Source organism: Lonchura striata, chromosome 28, assembly GCF_050655825.1.
Source record: "Lonchura striata isolate lonStrDom1 chromosome 28, ASM5065582v1, whole genome shotgun sequence".
Classification (NCBI taxonomy): Eukaryota; Metazoa; Chordata; class Aves; order Passeriformes; family Estrildidae; genus Lonchura; species Lonchura striata.
The window spans coordinates 1,333,310-1,355,454 of NC_140730.1; the positions used below are offsets into that span (position 1 = coordinate 1,333,310).

General features: G+C 52.5%; 2 protein-coding genes across 5 annotated transcripts in view; one reads left to right on the forward strand and one right to left on the reverse strand.

Moving 5' to 3' along the window:
- On the forward strand, nt 1–5,035 carry GDF1 (growth differentiation factor 1). 3 transcript variants are annotated; one of them, XR_014950267.1, is made up of 3 exons: nt 1–1,614; nt 1,730–1,767; nt 1,807–2,517. XR_014950267.1 is itself a non-coding variant. In XM_021552549.4 (2 exons), the coding sequence occupies exons 1-2, from the start codon at nt 64–66 to the stop codon at nt 3,387–3,389; spliced, it is 1,155 nt and encodes a 384-aa protein (XP_021408224.1). In that variant the 5' UTR covers nt 1–63; the 3' UTR covers nt 3,390–5,035. The 3 variants fall into 3 exon arrangements, 1 of the variants encoding a protein (XP_021408224.1); XR_014950266.1 differs by having other exon boundaries at nt 1,730–2,517; XM_021552549.4 differs by lacking the exons at nt 1,730–1,767; nt 1,807–2,517 and adding an exon at nt 2,593–5,035 and having other exon boundaries at nt 1–421.
- Nucleotides 4,537–22,145, reverse strand: part of UPF1 (UPF1 RNA helicase and ATPase) — a 25,773-nt gene continuing 8,164 nt past the window's right edge. The window contains exons 5-24 of one of the 2 annotated variants that reach the window (XM_077788855.2): nt 21,230–21,410; nt 20,607–20,768; nt 19,922–20,006; nt 19,679–19,777; nt 19,363–19,480; nt 18,452–18,611; nt 18,246–18,364; nt 17,832–17,996; nt 17,538–17,652; nt 16,734–16,877; nt 15,420–15,633; nt 14,163–14,280; nt 12,979–13,135; nt 11,966–12,108; nt 11,110–11,284; nt 10,367–10,448; nt 9,407–9,568; nt 8,477–8,694; nt 8,025–8,147; nt 4,537–7,473 (exon numbers count right to left, since the gene is read on the reverse strand). In XM_077788855.2, the coding sequence (XP_077644981.1) occupies nt 8,028–8,147; nt 8,477–8,694; nt 9,407–9,568; nt 10,367–10,448; nt 11,110–11,284; nt 11,966–12,108; nt 12,979–13,135; nt 14,163–14,280; nt 15,420–15,633; nt 16,734–16,877; nt 17,538–17,652; nt 17,832–17,996; nt 18,246–18,364; nt 18,452–18,611; nt 19,363–19,480; nt 19,679–19,777; nt 19,922–20,006; nt 20,607–20,768; nt 21,230–21,410 (2,737 nt within the window). In that variant the 3' untranslated portion in view covers nt 4,537–7,473; nt 8,025–8,027. The remainder of the gene's footprint in view (nt 7,474–8,024; nt 8,148–8,476; nt 8,695–9,406; nt 9,569–10,366; nt 10,449–11,109; nt 11,285–11,965; nt 12,109–12,978; nt 13,136–14,162; nt 14,281–15,419; nt 15,634–16,733; nt 16,878–17,537; nt 17,653–17,831; nt 17,997–18,245; nt 18,365–18,451; nt 18,612–19,362; nt 19,481–19,678; nt 19,778–19,921; nt 20,007–20,606; nt 20,769–21,229; nt 21,411–22,145) is intronic. The other variant, XM_077788856.2, reaches the window with a different exon arrangement.

Below are 22,145 nucleotides of genomic sequence, written 5' to 3' on the forward strand. Positions count from 1 at the left end.
GAGGTGCGGGAGCGCCGGCGGAGCCGCTGAAAGGGTTAAGGGGTGCGGGAGCCGCAGGGATCCATGCCAGCCTCTGGCCGGAGCCGGAACCCCGCGGCGCTGATTGAGCTCGGAGCCCATCAAAGGCTCTTTGTGCTCTTTGTGCGGCCGAGCAGAGCGGCGATGTGGCTCCTCCGCAGCCTCGCCTGGGCTCTCCTGAGCCCCGTGCTGGCGGCCGCGCCCGGCCCGCAGGAGCGCATCCTGCTCCGCTCGCTGGGGCTGAGCGCCAAGCCCAGCCCCAGCAGCCCCGGCCCGGTGCCGCCCGTGCTCTGGAGGATCTTCCACAAGAGGAGGACGCTGGCCCGGCCGGGCGAGCCGCAGTCCTGCCGGGTGGAGGAGTTCCATGTCCCCGGCGACATCGTGCGCGTCTTCGCTGACCGAGGTACAGGCACGGGTCGAGCTCGGCTCCGCTCCTTCCTGCCCGCTGTCCCGAGGCCGGAGCCGGGTTCCAGGAGAAATCCCTGCTGGGTGGAATCCCTCCGGCTGCTGGAGGTGGCGATTCGTGGGTTTGGAACCCCGAGGGCGGCAGCTGTGCCAGGCTCTGTCCTGGAGCCCCCGAAATCCCTCCCGAGGTGCTGGTTTGATCCCAGTCCTGATCCCGGTGCTGATCCCAGTCCTGGTCCCAGTCCTGGTCCCGGTCCTTATCCCAGTGCTGATCCCAGTCCCGTTCCCGGTCCTGATCCCAGTCCTGGTCCCAGTCCTATCCCAGTGCTGATCCCAGTCCTAGTCCCAGTCCTGGTCCCGGTCCTTATCCCAGTCCTGGTCCCGGTCCTTATCCCAGTGCTGATCCCAGTCCTGGTTCCCAGTCCTGATCCCAGTCCTGGTCCCTGTCCTGATCCCGGTCCTTATCCCAGTCCTGGTCCTGGTCCTTATCCCAGTGCTGATCCCAGTCCTGGTCCCAGTCCCGTTCCCGGTCCTGATCCCAGTCCTGGTCCCAGTACCGTTCCCGGTCCTGATCCCAGTCCTGATCCCAGTCCCGTTCCCGGTCCTGATCCCAGTCCTGGTCCCAGTCCTGTTCCCGGTCCTTATCCCAGTCCTGATCCCAGTCCTATCCCAGTCCTGGTCCTGGTCCTGGTCCTGGTCCCAGGCTTTGGGGTCCGCGCTGGTGGAGGTGAGTGGGAATGTGGGTGCAGGAACGGGACCAGCAGCAGCTCGGGCAGGGATGGGATGCTCGACCCCCGGGCTGTGTCCCCCCCTCCTCATTGTCCCAGCGCCTCTGGCTGACCCCGCGGCACATCTGGCTGACCCCGCGGCACATCTGGCTGACCCCGCGGCACATCTGGCTGCTCTGAGCCGTTCTCAGTCCCCTGGGGACTGTTTGATTGGCGTCCCTGAGGGCTCGGGGCACCTCAGGGCTCTTTTCTCTCGTGGTTCCAGTTTGGCTCGGGCTGGCTAAACCAGGCAGATCCCCGAATTCGCCGCTGCTCGCCCTCTTTTCCCTGATCCTGCTCAGCCCCAGCCCAACCCTGGAGCTGATCCTGCTGAGCACCAGGGATCCCCCAGCCCTGGAGCTGATCCTGCTCAGCCCGAGGATCCTCCAGCCCAGCCCTGGAGCTGATCCTTTTCAACCCCAAGGTTCCCCCAGCCCTGGAGCTGATCCTGCTCACCCCAGGTGTTTCCCCAGCCCTGGAGCTGATCCTGCTCAGCCCAAGGATCCCCCAGCCCTGGAGCTGATTCTGCTCAGCCCAAGGTTCCCCCAGGCCTGGAGCTGATCCTGCTCAGCCCAAGGTTCCCCCAGCTCTGGAGCTGATCCTTGTCAACCCCAAGGTTCCCCCAGGCCTGGAGCTGATCCTGCTCAGCCCCAAGGTTCCCCCAGCTCTGGAGCTGATCCTTTTCAACCTCAAGGATCCCCCAGCCCTGGAGCTGATCCTGCTCAGCCCCAAGGATCCCCCAGCTCTGGAGCTGATCCTGCTCACCCCAGGTGTTCCCCCAGCCCTGGAGCTGATCCTGCTCACCCCAGGTGTTCCCCCAGCCCTGGAGCTGATCCTGCTCAGCCCAAGAGTTCCCCCAGCCCTGGAGCTGATCCTGCTGAGCCCCAAGGATCCCCCAGCCCTGGAGCTGATCCTGCTCAGCCCGAGGATCCTCCAGCCCAGCCCTGGAGCTGATCCTGCTCAGCCCCAAGGTTCCCCCAGGCCTGGAGCTGATCCTTTTCAACCTCAAGGATCCCCCAGCCCTGGAGCTGATCCTGCTCACCCCAGGTGTTCCCCCAGCCCTGGAGCTGATCCTGCTCACCCCAGGTGTTTCCCCAACCCTGGAGCTGATCCTGCTGAGCCCAAGGATCCCCTAGCCCTGGAGCTGATCCTGCTCAGCCCAAAGATCCCCCAACCCTGGAGCTGATCCTGCTCAGCCCAGGTGTTCCCCCAGCCCTGGAGCTGATCCTGCTCAGCCCGAGGATCCTCCAGCCCTGGAGCTGATCCTGCTGAGCCCCAAGGATCCCCCAGCCCTGGAGCTGATCCTGCTCAGCCCGAGGGCTCCCCCAGCCCATGCCTGGAGCTGATCCTGCCCATCCCGAGCGTTCAGCCGCCCCCACCCCTGTTTCTCCTTCTTTGCCAGGCCGCTTCCTCCCCGAGGGGCAGCCCCCGGGGCGGCTGTGTCTGCGGAAGCTCCTGTTCTTCAACCTCTCCGCGCTCGAGGAGGGCGAGCGCCTGACCATGGCGCAGCTGGAGCTCCGGTTCCACCACAACTCCTACCAGCCGGCCAGCCCGGGGCAGGTTTTGGAGCTCCGGCTGTACCGGGCGTCCCCCGGGGGGCTGCCCCGGCCCGGCCGGAGCCCGCTGGTGGAGCGCTCCTTCGTCCAGCTGCGCAAATCCCTGCCGCTGGACCTGAGCGCGGCGCTGAAGGACGGCGCGGCGCCGGGCAGCAATTTGGCTCTGGTGCTGGAGATCTCGGCCGGAGGGGACGGCGGGACCCCGCGGAGCCCCTGCGGCAGCAGCGACGCCTTCGCGGCCACCTCGCTGCTGCTGGTGACGCTGGGCCCGCGGTGCCGGGCTGCCCGCGGCAGGAGGAGCCCCCCGAGCCCCCCGCTGACCCCCAGCCCGCTGTGCAAGCCCCGCCGGCTCTACATCAGCTTCAGCGACGTGGGCTGGGAGAACTGGATCATCGCCCCCCAGGGCTACCTGGCCAACTACTGCGGCGGGGACTGTCCCTTCCCGCTGGCGGCCGAGCTCAACAGCACCAACCACGCCGTGCTGCAGACCATGGTGCACTCGCTGGACCCGCAGGGCACCCCCCAGCCCTGCTGCGTGCCCGTCCGCCTCTCCCCCATCTCCATCCTCTACTACGACAACAGCGACAACGTGGTGCTGCGCCACTACGAGGACATGGTGGTGGACGAGTGCGGCTGCAGGTAGCGGGATGGTGCGGGCAGACCCCGCGCTGCGGAATCCCCGCTGTGTTTCGGGGCGTTCCGGGGCGTTCCGGGGCTCCCCTCCGTGCCGGCGGTACTGGCGGGGCCGGTGTAGGATGAGCCGGGACGGGGCTGCGGGGTTGTGACCGAGCCCGGCGCTGGGTCCCCTCTGCGCGGGGGATGCTGGCGCCGGGCTCCGAATCCCGCATTTCCCCCCTTGCTCGCGGCTTTTGGGGGGTTTGGGCTGAATTCTGGGGATTTCTCAGGGTGTAAATGAGTTTTCTGGGTGAATCGGGGCCGGGGGTTCCTTGGGGTGTGATCCAGGGTGACCAAACCCCATCAGAGCCGGGCGGGAGCTTTGTGCTTTGTGCTGCTTTCGGGGTGATGGGGTGGTTTGGGGACGGGGCTTGTGTTGGGTGGCCAAATGCAGTGGGGGTTTTGCCTAAGAAAATGAAGGTTTTCCCTAAAAATTTGGAGGTTTTCCCAAAAAAAAAATGGAGGTTTTGCCTTAAAAACTGGAGATTTTGCCTAAAAAATTGGAAATTTCACCTAAGAAACCCACAGGGAGCCTTGTGCCAAGGCAGGATCCTGCAGGGAATGTGGCTGAGGAAATTCGGGGGGGTTGCTGGGGTCAGTGGCTGTGAGTCAGTATTAATTAATTAATAATTAATTTACCTCATTTGCAAATCGATGAGCCCAGGCTGTCCCCGAGTGCCGGGTGGCAGCCGAGCCTCAGGCAGGGGCAGAGCTCCGCACACTTTTGACTTTTTCGGGTTGTTTTGGGTTGATTTGTTGGGTTTTGTGCCGGCTGGCAGCCCCAGGCTCTCTGTGCTGTCACTGAGGGGCAGCAGGGACCCAAATTTGGGGCATTTCCCTCTCCTCTGCCTCTTCCAGCTGCTGAGCTGTCCCCGAGCGTGTAAAACCGAGTGTGAAAACCAGCAGAGCAACAATTCCCTGCCCCTTTGGGGATTTTGGGACAACTGAGAAGGAACCCGAGTTAGACTTGAATTTTTTCTCTTTATTTTTGAACTGTGAAGCCGTAGTGCAGCTTTGGGGTTTTTTTTTGCTGTTTTCTCTTTGAGCTCTGATGGTTTTCCCACCTCCTCCCCCCAGGGGAAGCACTGAGGGTTTAACCACCTTGGAATAGTGTATTTTTTGTTTTGTTTTGTTTTGTTTTAATACCCAAAATGTGGAGCTGAAGAGCCAGCCTGGAGCAGCTTTAGCTGGATTCCCATTCCCAAATCCAGGTGTTTCCCACCCAGCCCTGCTCCATTTCAGTGTTTAAAGGGCTCAACTCCAGCCAGCAGGAGCCACTGGATTCTGATTTTAGATGGGCACAGGAGGAAAAGCTTCGAGGATTCCTGGGTTTGTGGCCACGCAGGGGGGTGAGAGGCAGGACAGGCTCTCACTGGGACCCCGGGTGAGTTTGTGCCCAGGGTGGTGCCAAGGCCAGCCCGCAGCCCCAGCCTGAGCCTGGCAGGCAAAGCCGTGTTGGTGTTTGCTCCCAGCCCGGGAGCCCTTCCCAGTCCTCCCAGTCCTCCCAGTTGAGTCGCTCACCCCCTCTGCTATGCACACCCCCACTTTTGTACTAGTCTTGTGTTTAAAAAAAGTAATAAACTTGAAGTTTATACAATCAGACTAAAGCTTTAATGAACGTTGCATGGTTTCCTCATTGAAACTTAGGGGCCACCTTGAATGCAAGAGCTGTTTATTCTTTTTTTTTTTTTTTTAATCGATGACAAACAGGTTTTAAAACAAAACTGAGACAAAAAAAAAAAGTAATTAATTTAAAAAAAAAGTTTAACACCGTGCTAGCACTGATGTCTGGATTTGTAAAACTCAAAAGAGTTTGAACTGCTACAAAGGAAAAAACCAGCACGAAGCAGAGGCAAGCATTCCCAGCAGTGAAATAAAGGGTGAGGGGAGAGGAGGGGGTACATTACTCATGGATAGCTTTGCACAGAGGGGTTCAGCTTAAACCTACCCGAAAAGTCTACGCCACTACGCAGCCTACCAAGGAAAAAAATTAAAAAGCCCTTCGGCAATGTTAATAAATAAAACAAGTCCATCTCACGAGGAAGGAAGGTGGCCTGTGTCTCCATTCTTTCACTGTTTTGAAGTCTAAACTCTGGAGGCTTTGGATGAGAAAAGAATGGGTTTTGTGAGTTGAGTTTTTTGTGGTTTTTGCAGTTTCTGCAGCTCCCCCCCGGGGCTGGGGCTGTTCCACACCAGGGCTGCTCTGGGGGCAAATCCAGCAACTCCAGGCAGGGATCTCCAGGAAGGACAGGAATGAAAGGTTCCCCCTCCCCGGCTACAAAACGGGGTTGGAGCTGTTTGAGTACATTCAGATGAGAGGTATTTTGAGTTTCCCCCCCAAAAAGAAAAGGACTACAAACACTCAGAGCCCTTTGAGTGTAAAGCTTAACTCCAGCCTGAGGAACACCCAGGCCTGGCTCCATCTCTGCTGCTGCTGGCCAATTGGGAGGTAGAGGTTATTCTAATTCAGGATCTGCTAAGAACGGGGCTGGAGGAATCAATTCTCTCTCTGCGCTGTCCCTAAAAAAAGGTTTTGACAGAAATGAAAAGCTCCCAAATGTCCCCTGTGAGTATTTCAGACATGGCCACAACTCAGAGCGTGGATGGCTTCTCCTCGTGGGCTCTTCCCAGCCCTGATCCCCAGCTGGGCTGGAAACTCTGCTTCAGCAAAGCAAAGCTCGTTCCGACTTCTTCCCCCTGCAAACTTGGCTTCACACCTCACTCTGTCCCTCTCCTGCCTTCACCACCCAGGAAGCCACCCCAAAGCCTGACCCGTTGTCCCAAATTAAACCCAGCTCTGTCTCTCAGAGGCCACCACCTTCCACCACCTGCCTGCTTTGTCCGTTTGTCCCTCCTGCTCCTGCAGCGGCGTGGAGTCTTTACTTTCCATCCAAAATAATCCCCAATTTCCACTACTCCTGCCCCACACCCGTGGGGACCAAAGCAGGCCTGGCTGCACCTTCCCTCCAGGGCCGAAGGGCACAGGAACCCGTCCCCTTTCAAGCATAAAGTTCATCGTACAGAAAGGCTGTTTTTCACAGAGTAGAGTCCAGACAGTTGCCAATTAAAGCATACAGAAAACACTTTGAAACCCTCCTGCTCGAGCACGCAGGCTCCTCTCACTCTAAACCTATCCCATGTAGGAAGAAGAGGCTGATTGCTGCAACTTGAAATCACACTGAAAGTTCTCAAGGATGTTGCTCTAATTTTTCTTTGAAACGTATTTTTTTGGGGTTTTTTTTTTGTTTTTTTTAAAGTTTTTTTTGTAATATAAGCTTCTCAGAACAAGGATCTAAATCTCCCAGGTCCACCACTAAGAATTCAGAGACAAAACTTCTTTAAAAATTCAGTGCTCTTTTTGAAAGAATCTCTTTAAAACCACCTCGTTCAGAATGTGGGCGACACGATGACAACAAATTTCAGAGCCAGTGTTGGACAACAAAACCTGCACCTCAGAGTTGAGCAGCAGCTGGATTTCTGCTTGGCTGGCTGTCACCCAGGCAGGGACTTCCTCTCTTTTTTGTTTCCCCCCCTCCTCTCTCAGATACTCTGCTTCTAAAATGTAAACAGTTCCTGCTAAAATGTTTGTAGTACCCCTGGCAAAAGGAGCCCAACTCTGAGATGAGGGTTTTCCTCTCCCCATCTGCTCTGAAAAGGTAATGCCCTGCCCGCCAAGAGAAGTATGGAATGAAGTGAAACCTGCTTTGTTAAGGCCCTTCTCCGGAGCTGGGCTGACGGGGGAGCAGGGACTCAGCTGAGCTCTCCTGCTGGGTGAGTTCCTCCCCACGAGGCGCCAGCCAGTCCTCCAGGGCTCTGTCTCCTCTCCTTGTCAGTCTCCTTGTCTCAGTGAGCTCCAGCAGTGGCTCTCTCGCGCGCTCCTCTCTCTCTCTCCTCTCTCCGTTGGTTGGTTTCTTTCTCCTGTTGCTCTCACACAGTGGTGCTTCAGTTTTAGCAGTGGAAAACAGGTATCCATTTTATTTTATTTTTTTTATTACCCAGAATAAAATGCTGATGAACTAAGCTCCACACAAGCTTAGCTCTTCTTCCTCAACCTAGGGGTGGAAGGAGAGCGGAGTTAGGGGTGGCCCTGCTCAGGAGGGACAGCTAAAATCAGGGAGGGACAGTTTAAATCAGAGTAAAGGGACAGCTAAAATCAGGGAGGGACAGCTAAAATCAGGGAGGGACAGTTTAAATCAGAGTAAAGGGACAGCTTAAATCAGAGTAAGGGGACATCTTAAATCAGGGAGGGACAGCTAAAATCAGGGAGGGACAATTTAAATCAGAGTAAAGGGACAGCTAAAATCAGGGAGGGACAGTTTAAATCAGAGTAAGGGGACAGCTAAAATCAGGGAGGGACAGCTAAAATCAGGGAGGGACAATTTAAATCAGGGAGGGACAATTTAAATCAGAGTAAAGGGACAGTTTAAATCAGGGAGAGACAGCTAAAATCACAGTAAAGGGACAGCTTAAATCAGGGAGGGACAGCTTACATGAAGGAGGGGACAGTTTAGATCAGGTGAGGGGACAGTTTAAATCAGGGGAAGGAACAGTTTAAATCAGAGTAAAGGGACAGTTCAGCTCAGGGAGGGCACAGGGGCCTTACACTCTAATACTGTGACAGTCCCGTCACTCCACCATGTTGATATGCTCGTTCCCCCTGGTAAGTTGAGTCCTGTGACAGCGCCACGTCAATCTGGGATTTAAACTCATCACCAAGGTAACTGTCCTGCAGGGGGAAAGGTGAGGGAAGCCTCAAAATCACTGTCCAGCTCAAGTGCAAGGCAGAACCAGGTTAATGACACAGCTGAGAGGGTTTGGTTGTTTAAAATCTGCTTTTTTGGTGCAGAATTTCCCTATATTAAGGGGTTTTTGAGCTGTTTATCAGCTGAAGGAGTATTTCACTTTCCTGCCCCCAACAGTACAGGGTGTAAATATTTCAGCTGAGTCACTGAGAGCAGTTTCAGTTTCGTTTCCCTCAGGAGGGAGGAGGTGCAGGCACCAAGCACCAACACCAACCCCAGGAAAAAGCTCTGCTATCCCCAAATCGGCGCTCACCTGGGATAATTCCGGCTGGGAGAGCCCAGGCTGACTCATCTGTGAGGGCTGGCTCATGGAGATGTAGCCCTGGGTCAGGGGGCCCTGGGAGAAGGGCTGGGACACCACGTCCTGGCTGGCCTGGCTGTTGGGGAGGTTGGACTGGCTGGTGCCAGGAATCCCAAATCGGTTTTTCTGCCGCCCGCCACGGCCCGTCTTCCCCTTGGGAGCCCCACGGCCTGCAAGAGAGTCCATGGCAGCCAGCAGTGAGCCTTGGGCAGGTATGTGAAAAATGCAGATTTTATCATTGGCTTTTCGCAAATATTGCGATGAATATTATAAATGTGATGTTAGAAAGTGATGCTGTATTAATTCTCTTACGTAGTGTGTTAAATGTAGTTTTAGGTTACAACATAATGTTAAAATAGAGACTGTGTATGTGGGGCAAGGTTTTTTTTAGGAATGAGATACTCGCTTTGAGAACACCTAAATCTTCCAAAGGAGAGGAATTTATGATTTTCTTATCAGAAAAAACTAATTTCTTCAGGCCTTGCCCAGACTCAAAGATGCCAGGGGATCAAAGGAAACAGTTGATACACAACAGACAGAGTTTCTTGTTTAGAATAAAATTCATGCATAACCATGAAGGATGTATGAATATGCAACAAGTGTATTGGTTTAAGGGTGATTCCTTTGTTCACAAGGGATGCTTTTCATGACTTAGTGTCCGAGAGCATCCGTAATTCTTTGCCATTTATTGTCTTGTAATTGTCCTAACTCTAAACTTTATTACTCCAATTGTGTTACTATTTTTATAACCATCTTATTATTATTATTACACTTTAAAAATTTTTAAAAACCAAGCGACTGGTGTTTTTCACAGGTACCAGGACACTTTTTAGGGACTCTGACCCCTCCCAGAAGGCTCCCTGGGCGTTCCTCCCCCTTTACCTGCAGCGGGGCCGTTGGCCTGGCCGAAGTAGCCCGGGGGTGGCATCGGGGGCATGACGAGGTTGAAGGGGATGGGAATGTTCATGGCAGTGACGTGGCTGGGGCCAGCACTGATCATCCCAATCTGGTCGTGGGTTTGGAAGTACATGTTGGATGGACGCCCTGGGAGAGGGGAAAGCACAGGCACTGCAGGAATTCTGCGTTTTTCAGCATCAATCCCGTGCCCTGGAGCAGGATGGACAAGGACGAGCTCCCCCTGCCAAGAGCCAGCAGCGTTTCTGCCTGGCTGCTCATTCCTGGGAATTCCATAAATCCACCCAACACGCTCTCCTCATCCCCACAGCAGCACCTGAGACTCCTGAAATGCTTCTCACTCTCCTTTTCCCCTCATTTTGCACTTGCTCTGCACACCTCAGGTTGGGAGTCTATTTACAGAGAGCAAAATCCAGGCTCGAGACTTTCAGTCCTCAAATTCATCCCAAATATTTTCAGTTGTTAAATTAAATCCCAAACATTTCAGCCTCGAATTCATCCTGAGCATTTTCAGTCCTTAAATTCATCCAAAGCATTTTCAGTCCTTAAACTCATCCCAAACATTTCGGCCTCAAATTCATCCTGAACATTTTTCAGCCTCAAATTCATCCCAGACACTTCAGTCTCAAATTTACCCCAAATATTTCAGCCTCAACTTCATCCCAAATTTTTCAGCCCTCAAATCAATCCCATTTTCAGCCCTTAAACTCATCCCAAACATTTTCAGCCCTCAAATTGCACCAAAATTCCAGCTCTCAAATTCCATTTCCGCAGTTTGAAGTTTAAATCTTTAACAAATTCAAAATTTTCACACGTTGAAAAGCCTTTAAGAAGTTTCAAAGTTTGAAGTGTGTAAGATGTGACCCCTCAGGGGGTGGTTAGGAGAAAAAGCAAGCCCTGAAAGTGAATTTTTGGCATTTTCTTTACCTTGGCTGCTGCGGTCGTAGACAGAGCCAGGGATGATGGCCTCTCGTGCATCATACATGGCAGTGGTCATGAAACGGGCACCCTGCAGAGATTTTGGCAATTAGGCACTCATCCTCAATTTTTTTCCCCCCAGAAAACCTTGCACTGCAACCTCAGTGGAAGCTATTTTGGGTAAAAATCCATAAAACCCCACAGATCACGCCAATGTTGTGGAAATTAGTTCTAACGCATAGAAAACCTTTAATTATTATTTCAGCCACATCCTGAATACCAAAAGTAAGATTTTCCAGCAGCCTGTCCCAAACTGTGGGACTCCTGATGAGTTTTCAGTCTATTCTGAGGCTCTGGCAATTCCCTTGCTCCATTCACTGTTCTGTGGTGGCTGCCAAGCCCCTCTCCAACAATAATTTATGTTAAATATCAAATATAAACCTTGCAGCTTGAGGGTTAAAAGTGACTTTGCCCTTTCTACACAAACCAGTTCCTTCATTTCATTCACCTCAGGATTCAGCCCTAATCAAATCCTGCAATTACAAAGAAATAATGAAGTTTGCTCAGCCCGGGGACAGCAGCAGCAGCTGCTTCCCCCTGAAGTCACGCTGCACCAAAAGGCAGCAAAAATGGAAACTTCTGGGGGCGTGAGGCTGTGTGGGTGGCTCATTCCACCCATTTAGGATTAATTAAGGCATCAGGGCCTAATTGGCTGCTGTCAGCAGCCCCGGGGGCCAGGGCAGGTCACTCACGGGGTTGATGGTGTTGACGAGCTTGCGGGGTTTGCTGAACTGCATGAGGCTCTCCCGCAGGTTGTTCAGGGGCCCCTCCACCAGCACCTTCTGCTCCTTGTAGTAATTCAGGAGGTGATTCCAGAGGGGCTGCTTGGACAGGGCTTTGGGGTTCCCCACAATGATCACCCCGTACCTGTGGAGGGCAGAGGAGCCGCAGTTAACCCGGAGATGTTAAAACCACCTCGCTGTCAGAACAGCCCCTGGGTTCTGGTGCAACTGGAATTGTTTACAGCAACCATTCCAGATGTGGCTCAACAGCTGGAAGGGGATTGCTGCAGGCAGTTCCTCCTTCAGGCTCCCTCCGTGTCCACCCAAACCCCCCGTGCTGGCTTTGAAGCTCGCAAACACCAGGGAGGCCAAGCAGCACCGTGCTGGATTCCACCTCAGCCTCTCTGCAATCAAACCCATTTAAAAAAAACCCCAAAAAACCCAAAAATGGTTGCTGGAAGTGACAAAGCAGCAGATGAAGGGAAGGGATCTGTGCTGAAAACAGGAAGGACGTGGTGACTTCCAAATTTTACTGATGCCAAACGGTGACAGGGGCTCAGATGAGCAGATAAACATGGCACAGAATGGTTTGGGCTGGAGGGACCTTAAAGCCCATCCAGTGCCAGCCCTGCCATGGGCAGGGACACCCTAAAGCTGCTCCAACCTGGCCTTGGGCACTGCCAGGGATGGAGCAGCCCCAGCTGCTCTGGGAATTCCACTCCCAGAGGGAAGAATTCCTTGCCAGTGTCCCACCAGCCCTGCTCTCTGGGGAGCCATTCCCTGTGTCCTGTCCCTCCATCCCTCTCCACGCCCAGCTCCCCTTTACCTGGCTCTTGTCAGGGCCACGTTGAGCCTCCTGGGGTCGTTGAGGAAGCCAATGCCCTGGTGCTCGTTGGCCCTCACACAGGACAGGATGATGAAATCCTTCTCCCTGCCCTGGAAGGCGTCCACACTTGCAATTTCCACTTCCTGCAACACAGGAAAACACCTCAGGCACGGAAGGAAAACAGCTCTGCCACCACCAGGCACTGCCAAAGGCCCTGGCCATGCACTGAGCCTTCCACCAGCTGAGAAAAATGTTGGTTTTGGAGCGAGGAATGATTTGGTAATTCCTCCGGGCACTGAGGAATTCCCAGAGGGGAACAAGGAGTCTCAGTTTAGGAGAAATTCCTTTCATGTTCAGAGCTTCATGGTTCTCCTGTTTCCCCAAAACTGTGCAAAGCAGCTCTTTGCTTGAGGATGTTGCCAGAAAGTTCTGACTGTTCCAAAATTTTGTAGGATGAGAGGATCCAAATTAGCTCTGAGAAACCTCAGTGAGAGGGACACATCATTGCTGGCACAGGGAAAAATATTTCCACCAAGCCTCCCTGCAGTGAAAACACTGCTCAAGTTCTCAGCCTTGCAAAACAAGACCATATTAAACACAGAACTGGGCTGTTTGTAGCAGCTCATTTTTCTGTTTGGTGGAGGAGTTGCACTGATGGCAGGATGTGTTCCCAAGCAAATAATCGTGTGGCCACCAGGATTTATTTGCTTGGTTTCCTGCACGTCCCTTGGCATGGAGGGCTGATGAAGGCACAAGGTTTTCCACAGTGACCTCTCCCTCCTGTGCCTCAGAGGATTTGTTGGAGCCTTTTTCCACACAGATTTTCCCTCTTCCCATTGGTACCTCCTAACTCTTCTTGATTTTAACCAAAACCAACTTAAAAACCCAAAAATTGATCGGTATTAACCAAAACCAACTCAAAAATCCATCAACACAGACTGGGCCTGAATGTGGAATGAACATAAAACCCCTTAGGATTGTCACAATCTGTGATTTTGGGCTCTGTGCAGTACCTGGTAGAGCTTGGTGTGCAGGGAGCCACTGAACTGCATGTACTGCACCAGGTAGGAGCGCTGCCCCTCGTAGGGGGTGATGATGCCAATCTGGTCAGGCTTGGCCCCAGCCTTCAGCAGCTTCGTGGTGATCTTCTCCACGTTGGCAGCCTCCGTCCTGGAGAGGCAGATTGGGTCAGCCAAGGAGGGTCAGGGCATCAGGACTCAGTTTTTAGGCAGTTAATGGGATTTAAAAGCCTCCCATGTGAGGGTGCTTGAATGGAAAGATCAATTTGGCTCGAGCACTGCAATTAATTTGGCTCGAGCTCCTCAGCCTGGACATGCACAGAGGAATGTGGGCCAAAACCAACATCCCCAAGGCCTCAGAACCACACAGATTTCACCTCCACCTTCTCAGAACTGCACAACAGACAGCAAAACTCCTCAAGTCCAAAGGGAATTCCTTGCTGGAGTTAAATGTACACATGGAACTTTTACAATCAGCATCATTCCAAACATCCCCCAGATCCTTCGGCTGCTTTATCTTAAAGCTTTAAATATAGAATATTTTCAATGTCAATGCCCCCTATCAGCCAAGCATTGTGCTGTTTGCTCGTGCACAATCTGCTCCACTGTATCCAGTCTTGCACATGCTGCTCAGGAAACAGACTGAGATTAAAAATATCTCAGCTGATATTTTTTTCACAAGTTGGGCTGGTTTCCCTGCCAGGCACGTGAACAACCATGACCCAAGAGGAGCAGATTTTAAATTTATTTGTTGAAAAAGAAGGTTGAATGTGCAGAAAAAAAGGGATGGGGAAAAAAAAAGTTAATTTCCATCCCTTTTGAACTAAATCTAAGATTTAGGCTTCTGCTTGAGGAGTTATTGGAATTCAAAATGTGACTTGATCAGCATTTCCTGCTGGCCCAAACTCACCCACATCAGGCATTTTATCATCCCCTGCTCCTTCTACACCCAGTGAGGGTGAACTCCTCCACACAATCCCAGCCCAGCTCAGCTCTGAGCTGCTCCCTCCTCCTCCTCCTACGAAAGGAGCCCAGGGAAAACCAACCCCAAAACGCAGCTCAGGCTGCAGCCCCTGATGGAGGCTTTATTAAAGCAAAAATCAGGGTTTATCCCCTGAGGAATCAGCAGCCCTGCCCTGCACACGGAGGCCAGGTTCAGAGACCAGAGTTCTGCTCACCTGTTGAGGTAAGAGGTGCCCGAGCTGGCAATCTCCTCCTGTCCCTGGGTCACGTAGAAGAACATGGGTTTGTCAGGCTGGGGCCACTGGAAATCAAAGCCTTTCTTCACCCTGTCAGCTGAGGAGCACAGCAACAGGGAGCAGAACAAATCAGCAACACCACTTGGCAATTTCCATATCAAAGCGCCTCCAAATGAAGCCTGATGCTCATTTTTTTTATTAAAAATCCAAACCCAGATGAGAGAATGCCTGCTTTGATCCCTGCTCAAGATTTGCAGCTCTCCCCAAAAGCTCAGAAACCTTTAGTGTCACTCTCTTTTCAGATGATCATTTTCATAGGAAATCTTGTTCACTCTCCAGATTGTTCCAACAGCACCAACACCTTCCAGGCCATGGAAACAGGAACCAGCAGGGCAAACCCAAAATGAACAGGGTGACCCCAGAATGAACAGAGGTGACCCCAAAATGAACGGGGCTGACCCCAAAATGAACAGGGCTGACCCCAAAATGAACAGGGTTAACCCCCAAAATAAAGAGGACTAACCCCCAAAATGAACAGGACTAAGCCCAAAATGAACAGGACTGACCCCAAAATGAACAGGACTGACCCCAAAATGAAGTCAGCCAGGTTTATAATATGGAAAACTCTGTGTGCCCATGCTGGGAACACGCCTGCTCAGATCTCCCTCCTGCCTGTCTCCCAGCTCCCTTTCTGAGGCAGGGCAGGGTCCTGCTGCCCTGCCTGGGTGCTGCAGAGCCCCTTACCTGCAGTGACCCCGTTCCTGCTGCCCTGCCCGGGTGCTGCAGCCCCTTACCTGCAGTGACCCCGTTCCTGCTCCCTGCCCAGGTGCTGCCCAGGTGCTGCAGCCCCTTACCTGCAGTGACCCCGTTCCTGCTCCCTGCCCAGGTGCTGCCCAGGTGCTGCCCAGGTGCTGCAGCCCCTTACCTGCAGTGACCCCGTTCCTGCTCCCTGCCCAGGTGCTGCAGAGCCCCTTACCTGCAGTGACCCCGTTCCTGCTCCCTGCCCAGGTGCTGCCCAGGTGCTGCAGCCCCTTACCTGCAGTGACCCCGTTCCTGCTCCCTGCCCAGGTGCTGCAGCCCCTTACCTGCGGTGACCCCGTTCCTGCTCCCTGCCCAGGTGCTGCAGAGCCCCTTACCTGCAGTGACCCCGTTCCTGCTCCCTGCCCAGGTGCTGCAGCCCCTTACCTGCAGTGACCCCATTCCTGCTCCCTGCCCAGGTGCTGCAGAGCCCCTTACCTGCGGTGACCCCGTTCTGCAGCGAGCCCTCGTAGAAGATGTTGGAGGGGAAGGCGCTGAGCGCGGGGTGCATGCGGTACTGCACCTGCAGCCGGATGGGCCGGATGCCCAGCACCACCAGCCGCTCAAACAGCGACTGCGACAGCCCCGCCTTGGCTGCCTTCTTGCACATCACCACGGGCCCCAGCTGGCAGTGGTCACCCACCAGGATCAGCTGTGGGGAGAGTTTGGCACGGCTCAGTTTGGTTGCTGGAGGTTGTTTGGGATAATTGAAATATGCTACTGGAAAATGGAGAATGGCCATTTGGGATGGGAGGATCTTAAATCCCACCCAGTGCCACCCCTGGGGCCCTTCCTGCTGTCCCAGGTGGCTCCAGCCTGGCTTTGGGCACTGCCAGGGATCCAGGGGCAGCCCCAGTTGCTCTGGGAATTCCATCCCATTCCCTCCCCACCCTCCCAGGGAACAATTCCTTTCCAAAATCCCACCCAGCCCTGCCCTCTGGCAGTGGGAGCCATTCCCTGTATCCCATCCCTCCCCAGCTCTCCTGGAGCCCCTTCAGGTCCTGCAAGGGGCTCTGAGCTCTCCCTGGAGCTTCTCCTCTCCAACCTGGCCTTGGACACTCCCAAGGATGAGGCAGCCACAGCTTCTCTGGAATTCCATCCCAGCCCCTCCCCTGCCTCACAGGCAACGATTTCCCCTAAATATAAAATCCAAACCCACTCTCAGTCAGTTTAAACCATCCTCTGACATACTAGGAATTAATCATTCTGACTCGGGATAAGCTTCAGCTCTCCCCAAAGGCTCAGCAACCTTTAGTGTCACTCTCTTTTCAGATTATAATTTTCATAGGAAATCTTGTTCACTCTCCAGATTGTTCCAACAGCACCAACACCTTCCAGGCCATGGAAACAGGAACCAGCAGGGTAAACCCAGAATGAACAGGGTTGACCCCAAAATGAACGGGGCTGACCCCAAAATGAACGGGGCTGATCCCAAAATGAACAGGGCTGATCCCAAAAAGGAACAGGGCTGATCCCAAAAAGGAACAGGGCTGACCCCAAAATGAACAGGGCTGACCCCAAAATGAACGGGGCTGACCCCAGAATGAACAGGGCTGACCCCAGAATGAACAGGACTGACCCCAAAAATGAACGGGGCTGATCCCAAAAAGGAACAGGGCTGATCCCAAAATGAAGTCAGGTAACTTTACGTTACAGAAAAGGAAAATCCTGTGTGCCTGCACTGGGAGTGTGGCTGCTCAGTGCTACTCCTGCTGTGTTTCCAAGGTAATTTTTGGGGTTCCCAGGCTTTACCTGCTTGGCCCCCAGCACCACGGGCACCATGCACTCCGGCTCGGTGGCCTGCGTGCTCTCGTCGATGAGGATGGAGCGGAACTGCATCTTGGCCAGCCTGGGGTCTCCAGCTCCCACACACGTGCAGCAGATCACATCAGCGTTCTGAGGCAGCAGGGAGCACCATCAGCACCGGGGGGGCACGGGGATGGGGGCACGGGGATGGGGGCACCACTGGGGTGGATGGGGGCACCACTGGGGTGGATGGGCGGCAGTGATTTGGGGTGGTCGCAGAGATTTCAGGCTGGCAGCCCCGGGGATTTCGGGGTGGCAGCCCCGGGGATTTTGGGGGTGCAGCCCTGGGAATTTCGGGGTGGCAGCCCCGGGGATTTCAGGGTGGCAGTCCCGGGGATTTGGGGGTGCAGTAGGAATTTTGGGGCGGCAGCCCCGGGGATTTGGGGGTGCAGCAGGGATTTTGGGGTGGCAGCCCCGGGGATTTGGGGGTGCAGCAGGGATTTTGGGGTGGCAGTCCCGGGGATTTGGGGGTGCAGCAGGGATTTTGGGGTGGCAGTCCCGGGGATTTGGGGGTGCAGCAGGGATTTTGGGGTGGCAGTCCCAGGGATTTTGGGGTGGCAGCCCCGGGGATTTGGGGTGGCAGCCCTGGGGATTTCGGGGTGGCAGCCCTGGGGATTTCGGGGTGGCAGCCCCAGGGATTTTGGGGTGGCAGTCCCGGGGATTTGGGGGTGCAGCAGGGATTTTGGGATGGCAGTCCCAGGGATTTTGGGGTGCAGCAGGGATTTTTGGGGTGGCAGCCCCGGCCCTCACCATCAGCAGCTCCCGCTCCGCCGTGCGCTTCAGCGCCCGGTACCGCTTCTCGTCAGCAGAGGAAAGCTCTCCAGTCTCATCCTTGAGCTGCTGCAGCTTCTGAAGCTCTGGCATGCTGAAAATAAACAGGAATTTTGCTTTACAGCCCACCCAGCTTTGTAGGATTGCAGTCAAAGTGGTTTTTAACTGAAGCAAAATAATCCCATCAAGCAAACCACGGTGCTGGGTTGACAGAACCCCTCAGCTGCGCCCATCACAAACACCAAAATTGGAGGTTTTTTCCTCATTCCTCACCTGTCCATGTTCCTGATCTGGTTGTGCAGGGCCAGGAAGGACACGGGGGAGTCGATGGCCTCACGGCTCTTGGCACACAGACGAACCACCTTGAGGCCAGTCTGGTGGATCTTCTCTGTCAGCTGATCCACAGCGATGTTGCTGGGGGCACACACCAGCACAGGCCTGGGAAAACCAGCCAGGAATCAGCCAGAGCTCTCAACAAACTGGAATTCTTTTTCCACTAGACTTGCAATAAAATATAAGTAGTAACACATCCCCTAAAATATGCTGGGGAAGGGTGTTTTATGCAACAAGCCCAAGTCTCCCCAGAAAATACAGTTCAATGACACGCATGACTTTTGCTTTTAAAATCAAGGTGATTCTTTGCATGAATCAAGCTCATCCTTGGGGCTCAGAGTGAGCAGCTCTCACCCATTGCCCTGCCTGGCCAGGTGATACACGATGGTGGCTGATGTCACTGTTTTCCCAGTGCCAGGGGGACCCTGGATAAGGCTCAGAGGACGCTGCAGGACGGTCTTGACAGCATAAACCTAAAAAAGGAAAAAAATTTATTGTCATTTAACATTCCCAGCAGAGGATTGAAGCTGTTTAACCTCTGTGAGAGGAGATGAGGTTACCTGAGAGTGGTTGAGATCAGGGAGGCCCTGGGCTGTGAAGCGTTTTGGCAGCTGGCATTTGATGATGACATCTTCCACCTCGTGGCCCAGCAGTTTGTGGTAAATGTACCCAGACACCGAGGTCTCGTCCACTGCAAACGTCTTCAGAGCACTCTGCATCCTGAAATGAAGGAAAAGCAGGAAAATTATTCCTAAAGATCAGTGTGAAGCACCCCCAGGTGTCCCACACCAGGTACCAGACACAAATAGGAAAGTGAACAGCCAACACTTATTAACAGAATTAAAATCACAGAAATTACACTCTGAGAACACAAATTTTGCTTTTTCCCCACGTGAACATTACAAGGTATTCCCAGAAAAACGCGGAGGAACACCAGCTTTGGTGACAGAATCTGGGACAGTAATTTGAGGTGCAAGAGTTTGCAGCCATAATGAAGAAAATAATAGGATAAGAGGAGATAATAATAATAGGATATACTACTAATAAGAAATTATAATAACAGGACAAGAAGCTAAGCCCTGTCTTACCACACAGCGACTTGGCTGAAGCCTGTGGGCCCCACAGCCAAATGTTGATATTTTAACTGTTTAAAGCAATTTCAGGAAGCTCAACTATAAAACTGTTTTTCTTCTTACATTTCAAGTATAATTAAATATAAGGTAAATTTCTCCCTTTGATATCTTTGCAACAAACCCTTCAAAATGAGAAAAATTGGCCGCTTCATGCCATTAATTCAATTTCTAGCCTCTCTGAACCAATACCAGGTGTTGATCACACACTGAGATCTCTGATGGGTGGTGCCAAACCAAGAGAAATGTTTTGGTTGAAAACAGTGGGTGAGGGCAAAGAACAAAAAATCTACACCGAGTGCATCCAGTGCCTGCCAAGCTGAGAGGTGCTGCCTCAATACCTGTCGAAGGAAGTGGATTTCCACACAAAGTCCACCTGGAAGTTGTGAGTGACCTCCACGGGAGCTCCCACGCTGCTCCTCAGCTCGATGGCTATCTCATCACCATAATCTGTAGAACCTCGTTAAGTAGTAATTTCGAGCAAAAATTTGAATTTTATTCTCCCCAATTTTGGTGATTTTCTTTGGCAGAGCCCCGCCCCCTCCCCCAAAAACAGATTTTAAATTAGCAGAGAATTACTTTTGGATATAACGAGTGAGTTGTTAACGACTCCAGCTGTGGGCTGGCCCTGCTGAGGGCTCTCCAAGTAAAGGATACTATCAGGAACTTTGATCACATGCCCAATTCCCTTCCAGAGGGGAGCCAGGTCTCCCTTGTACCTCAGGCAGATCTCATCTCCTTGCATGAGGCGCATATCTGCAAAGGAAGGGGAAAAAAGCTCTGAACAACCACAAAAACCTTCCAGAGCCACCCCAGGCCAGCCCTCAGAGTGCTCTGAAGGCTGTTTTTTCTTCAGAAGGTACAAAAAAGCCCTGACAGAGACAGTCCAGGTGTCCTTACCTGAATCAGTCTTTGGCAAAGTGAAATACGCAATTCTCTTCTTGTTCAGGCCCAGGTCCCACCTGACTGTGATGTTATCTTGGGTCTGAGAGGAAAAAAAAGATAAAAAGATTATCTATTATTTTCTTGAAGAGCTGTTTGCCAACCACCACAGTCCTGTGCTTCAAAACAGTGCAGAAATGACAAAACTTGCTGTTCCAGTGTCACAGAAATCTGTATTTATTCCTGTTGCTGAGTTCACAGCACCTGCAGAAGGTGAATCCTGTTCTGAGAGTTAATGATGAGAAACAAAGTCCTGCTCACCAGCTGTGTGATTCTCCCCCACTTCAAACACCCCATGAAATGTTTCCAGGAGCTCTCAGAACTCCCATTTCCCTGCCAGGGAACTGCAGCTTCTGAGGGTGACAAACAGCTGCACTTCTGGGAGAGAAGGTGGTTTTTGGAGAGAAAAACTTGAACACAAAACAGGTGACAAGTTCCCACGTGTTTCAATCTCTTAAATCCCCTCACTGTGAGGATTTTCCTCTCCCTGCTACCACAGCACCATCACTGCTGATATCCCACTGCTGCTACACCACAGCAATTCAAGTATTTATTTCTTGCACTCAAGGCTTCCTTTTGTGCTGTGACTCCACGTATGACCCTGGTCAGGAGTCCCTGAAAAGGCAAATCTCACACATTTTACCTGAGATTCCTTGAGTTTCTTGTCATAATCTGCCTCAAGCTTGACCAGAGGACCAAATATATTTTGGTATTGATAAGCATCTTCGTATCTAAGCAGGACATGCTGGGGCTCCTCATCAACACCAGGTTTTTCCAAGTCCTCGAGGGTTGCAGATGGATTTTCCTGGAAATTAAAGCAGAGATGTTTTGTTTCACAGTTTGAAGTATAAAACTTGGCACAGGGACTGGTAAAATTGTGTTTTGCTGATACAGGCAGTGATACCAAGGTGGGACCACCCTTAAAGCTGCACCAGGGCATTACAAATCATATTAAACTCAGTTTAAATTTTAAAGGATGAAAGAAAACCTCTTAAAAACCTCGTAACTGAGTGAAGCAACAACTCCCTGCTCTCCTGGGCATCACTTAAAGCAGAAATATTTGAAAGTCTTGATATGAGCAAGGAAAGTTGTTTTTCAGCTTGGTGAAGCCTTCAACAATTTCTTGAATGCTCTGACAAATTCCCTGTGGCAGTGCAGGATTTAAACCTGGTGTGATTTCTGCCTTCCAGAGCTGTTAAAAGTCTTGTCCTTCCTTCAAAAGACACTCAGAACTGGTAAAATAAAGCCTGCAAGCTGAGGCTGTACCTTCCAGAGCTCCTCCAGTTTGTTGATCTGCTGGGCTGTGATCTGCCGGGCCCGGAGCTGCTCCTGCTCCGAGGGGATCTTCACCAGCCAGGAGAGGAAGCAGCGGTCCTGGATCAGGGGCTGCCACTGGGAACTGTCCCAGTTGATGTCCTTCAAGCTGCTCTGGCTGGCACATGGCTGCCTGCAGGACCAGAACACAGCCAGGAGTTGTGAGATCCGACAAGAGTGAGGGAGATTGGTGTGGAGGCTGAAAACAGGGCTGAGACTGCTCAAAAACCAGGGGAAATCCAAGCAAAACAACCCCGGTCTGCTGGGAAAACTAATTTTTCAGTTCTTACTCCAGTGTTGTGAGAAGTGTTGCTTGGGTTTTTCCAGGATTGAAAATGCCATTTAAAATATTAAATATGACACCTTTGGAGGTGGTTATGATCCATGAATATTGTGCACACACAGACCAGAAAAAGACGTTATTTCCCAAACAGAACTTCCTCCACAGAAATACAATTTCTACTGGCAAACACACAGTGACAGCACTGAATTAAAACACACACAATTATAAATTTTCAGTTCTGACTGAGCCTGTCAGAACAATTTCTGATTTACTGTGGCCTCAAATGACTCTCTGAGCTGAGAGAAAAACACCCTGAGTGAGAGTCACTGTTCCATGGCTCCAGAGTCACTTCCTGACAGGAGCTGTGCCTCTCCCAAAGCTCAGAGGGGAAAACACCTTTATTCCATTAAGGAATGCAGAATTCAGGAAAAAAATACTTTTCTACAGAACGAAGATGTTTGCCCAGCAGAAGAGAACTCCCTTTGCTGCGTTATCCATCTGCACCCCTGAGCTGTGTGCGACCACCTGAAGGAAAAAGGGTGGCAAACTAGAACCTAAGATGTATTTTGGGCCAAAATGAAAGCA

What these genes read in the sequence shown, in the direction of transcription:
- GDF1 (XM_021552549.4), top strand. Translation starts at nt 64, where the DNA reads ATGCCAGCCTCTGGCCGGAGCCGGAACCCCGCGGCGCTGATTGAGCTC. An exon ending in GCGCGTCTTCGCTGACCGAG is followed by an intron (nt 422 to 2,592) that starts GTACAGGCACGG and finishes CTTCTTTGCCAG; the next exon opens with GCCGCTTCCTCCCCGAGGGG.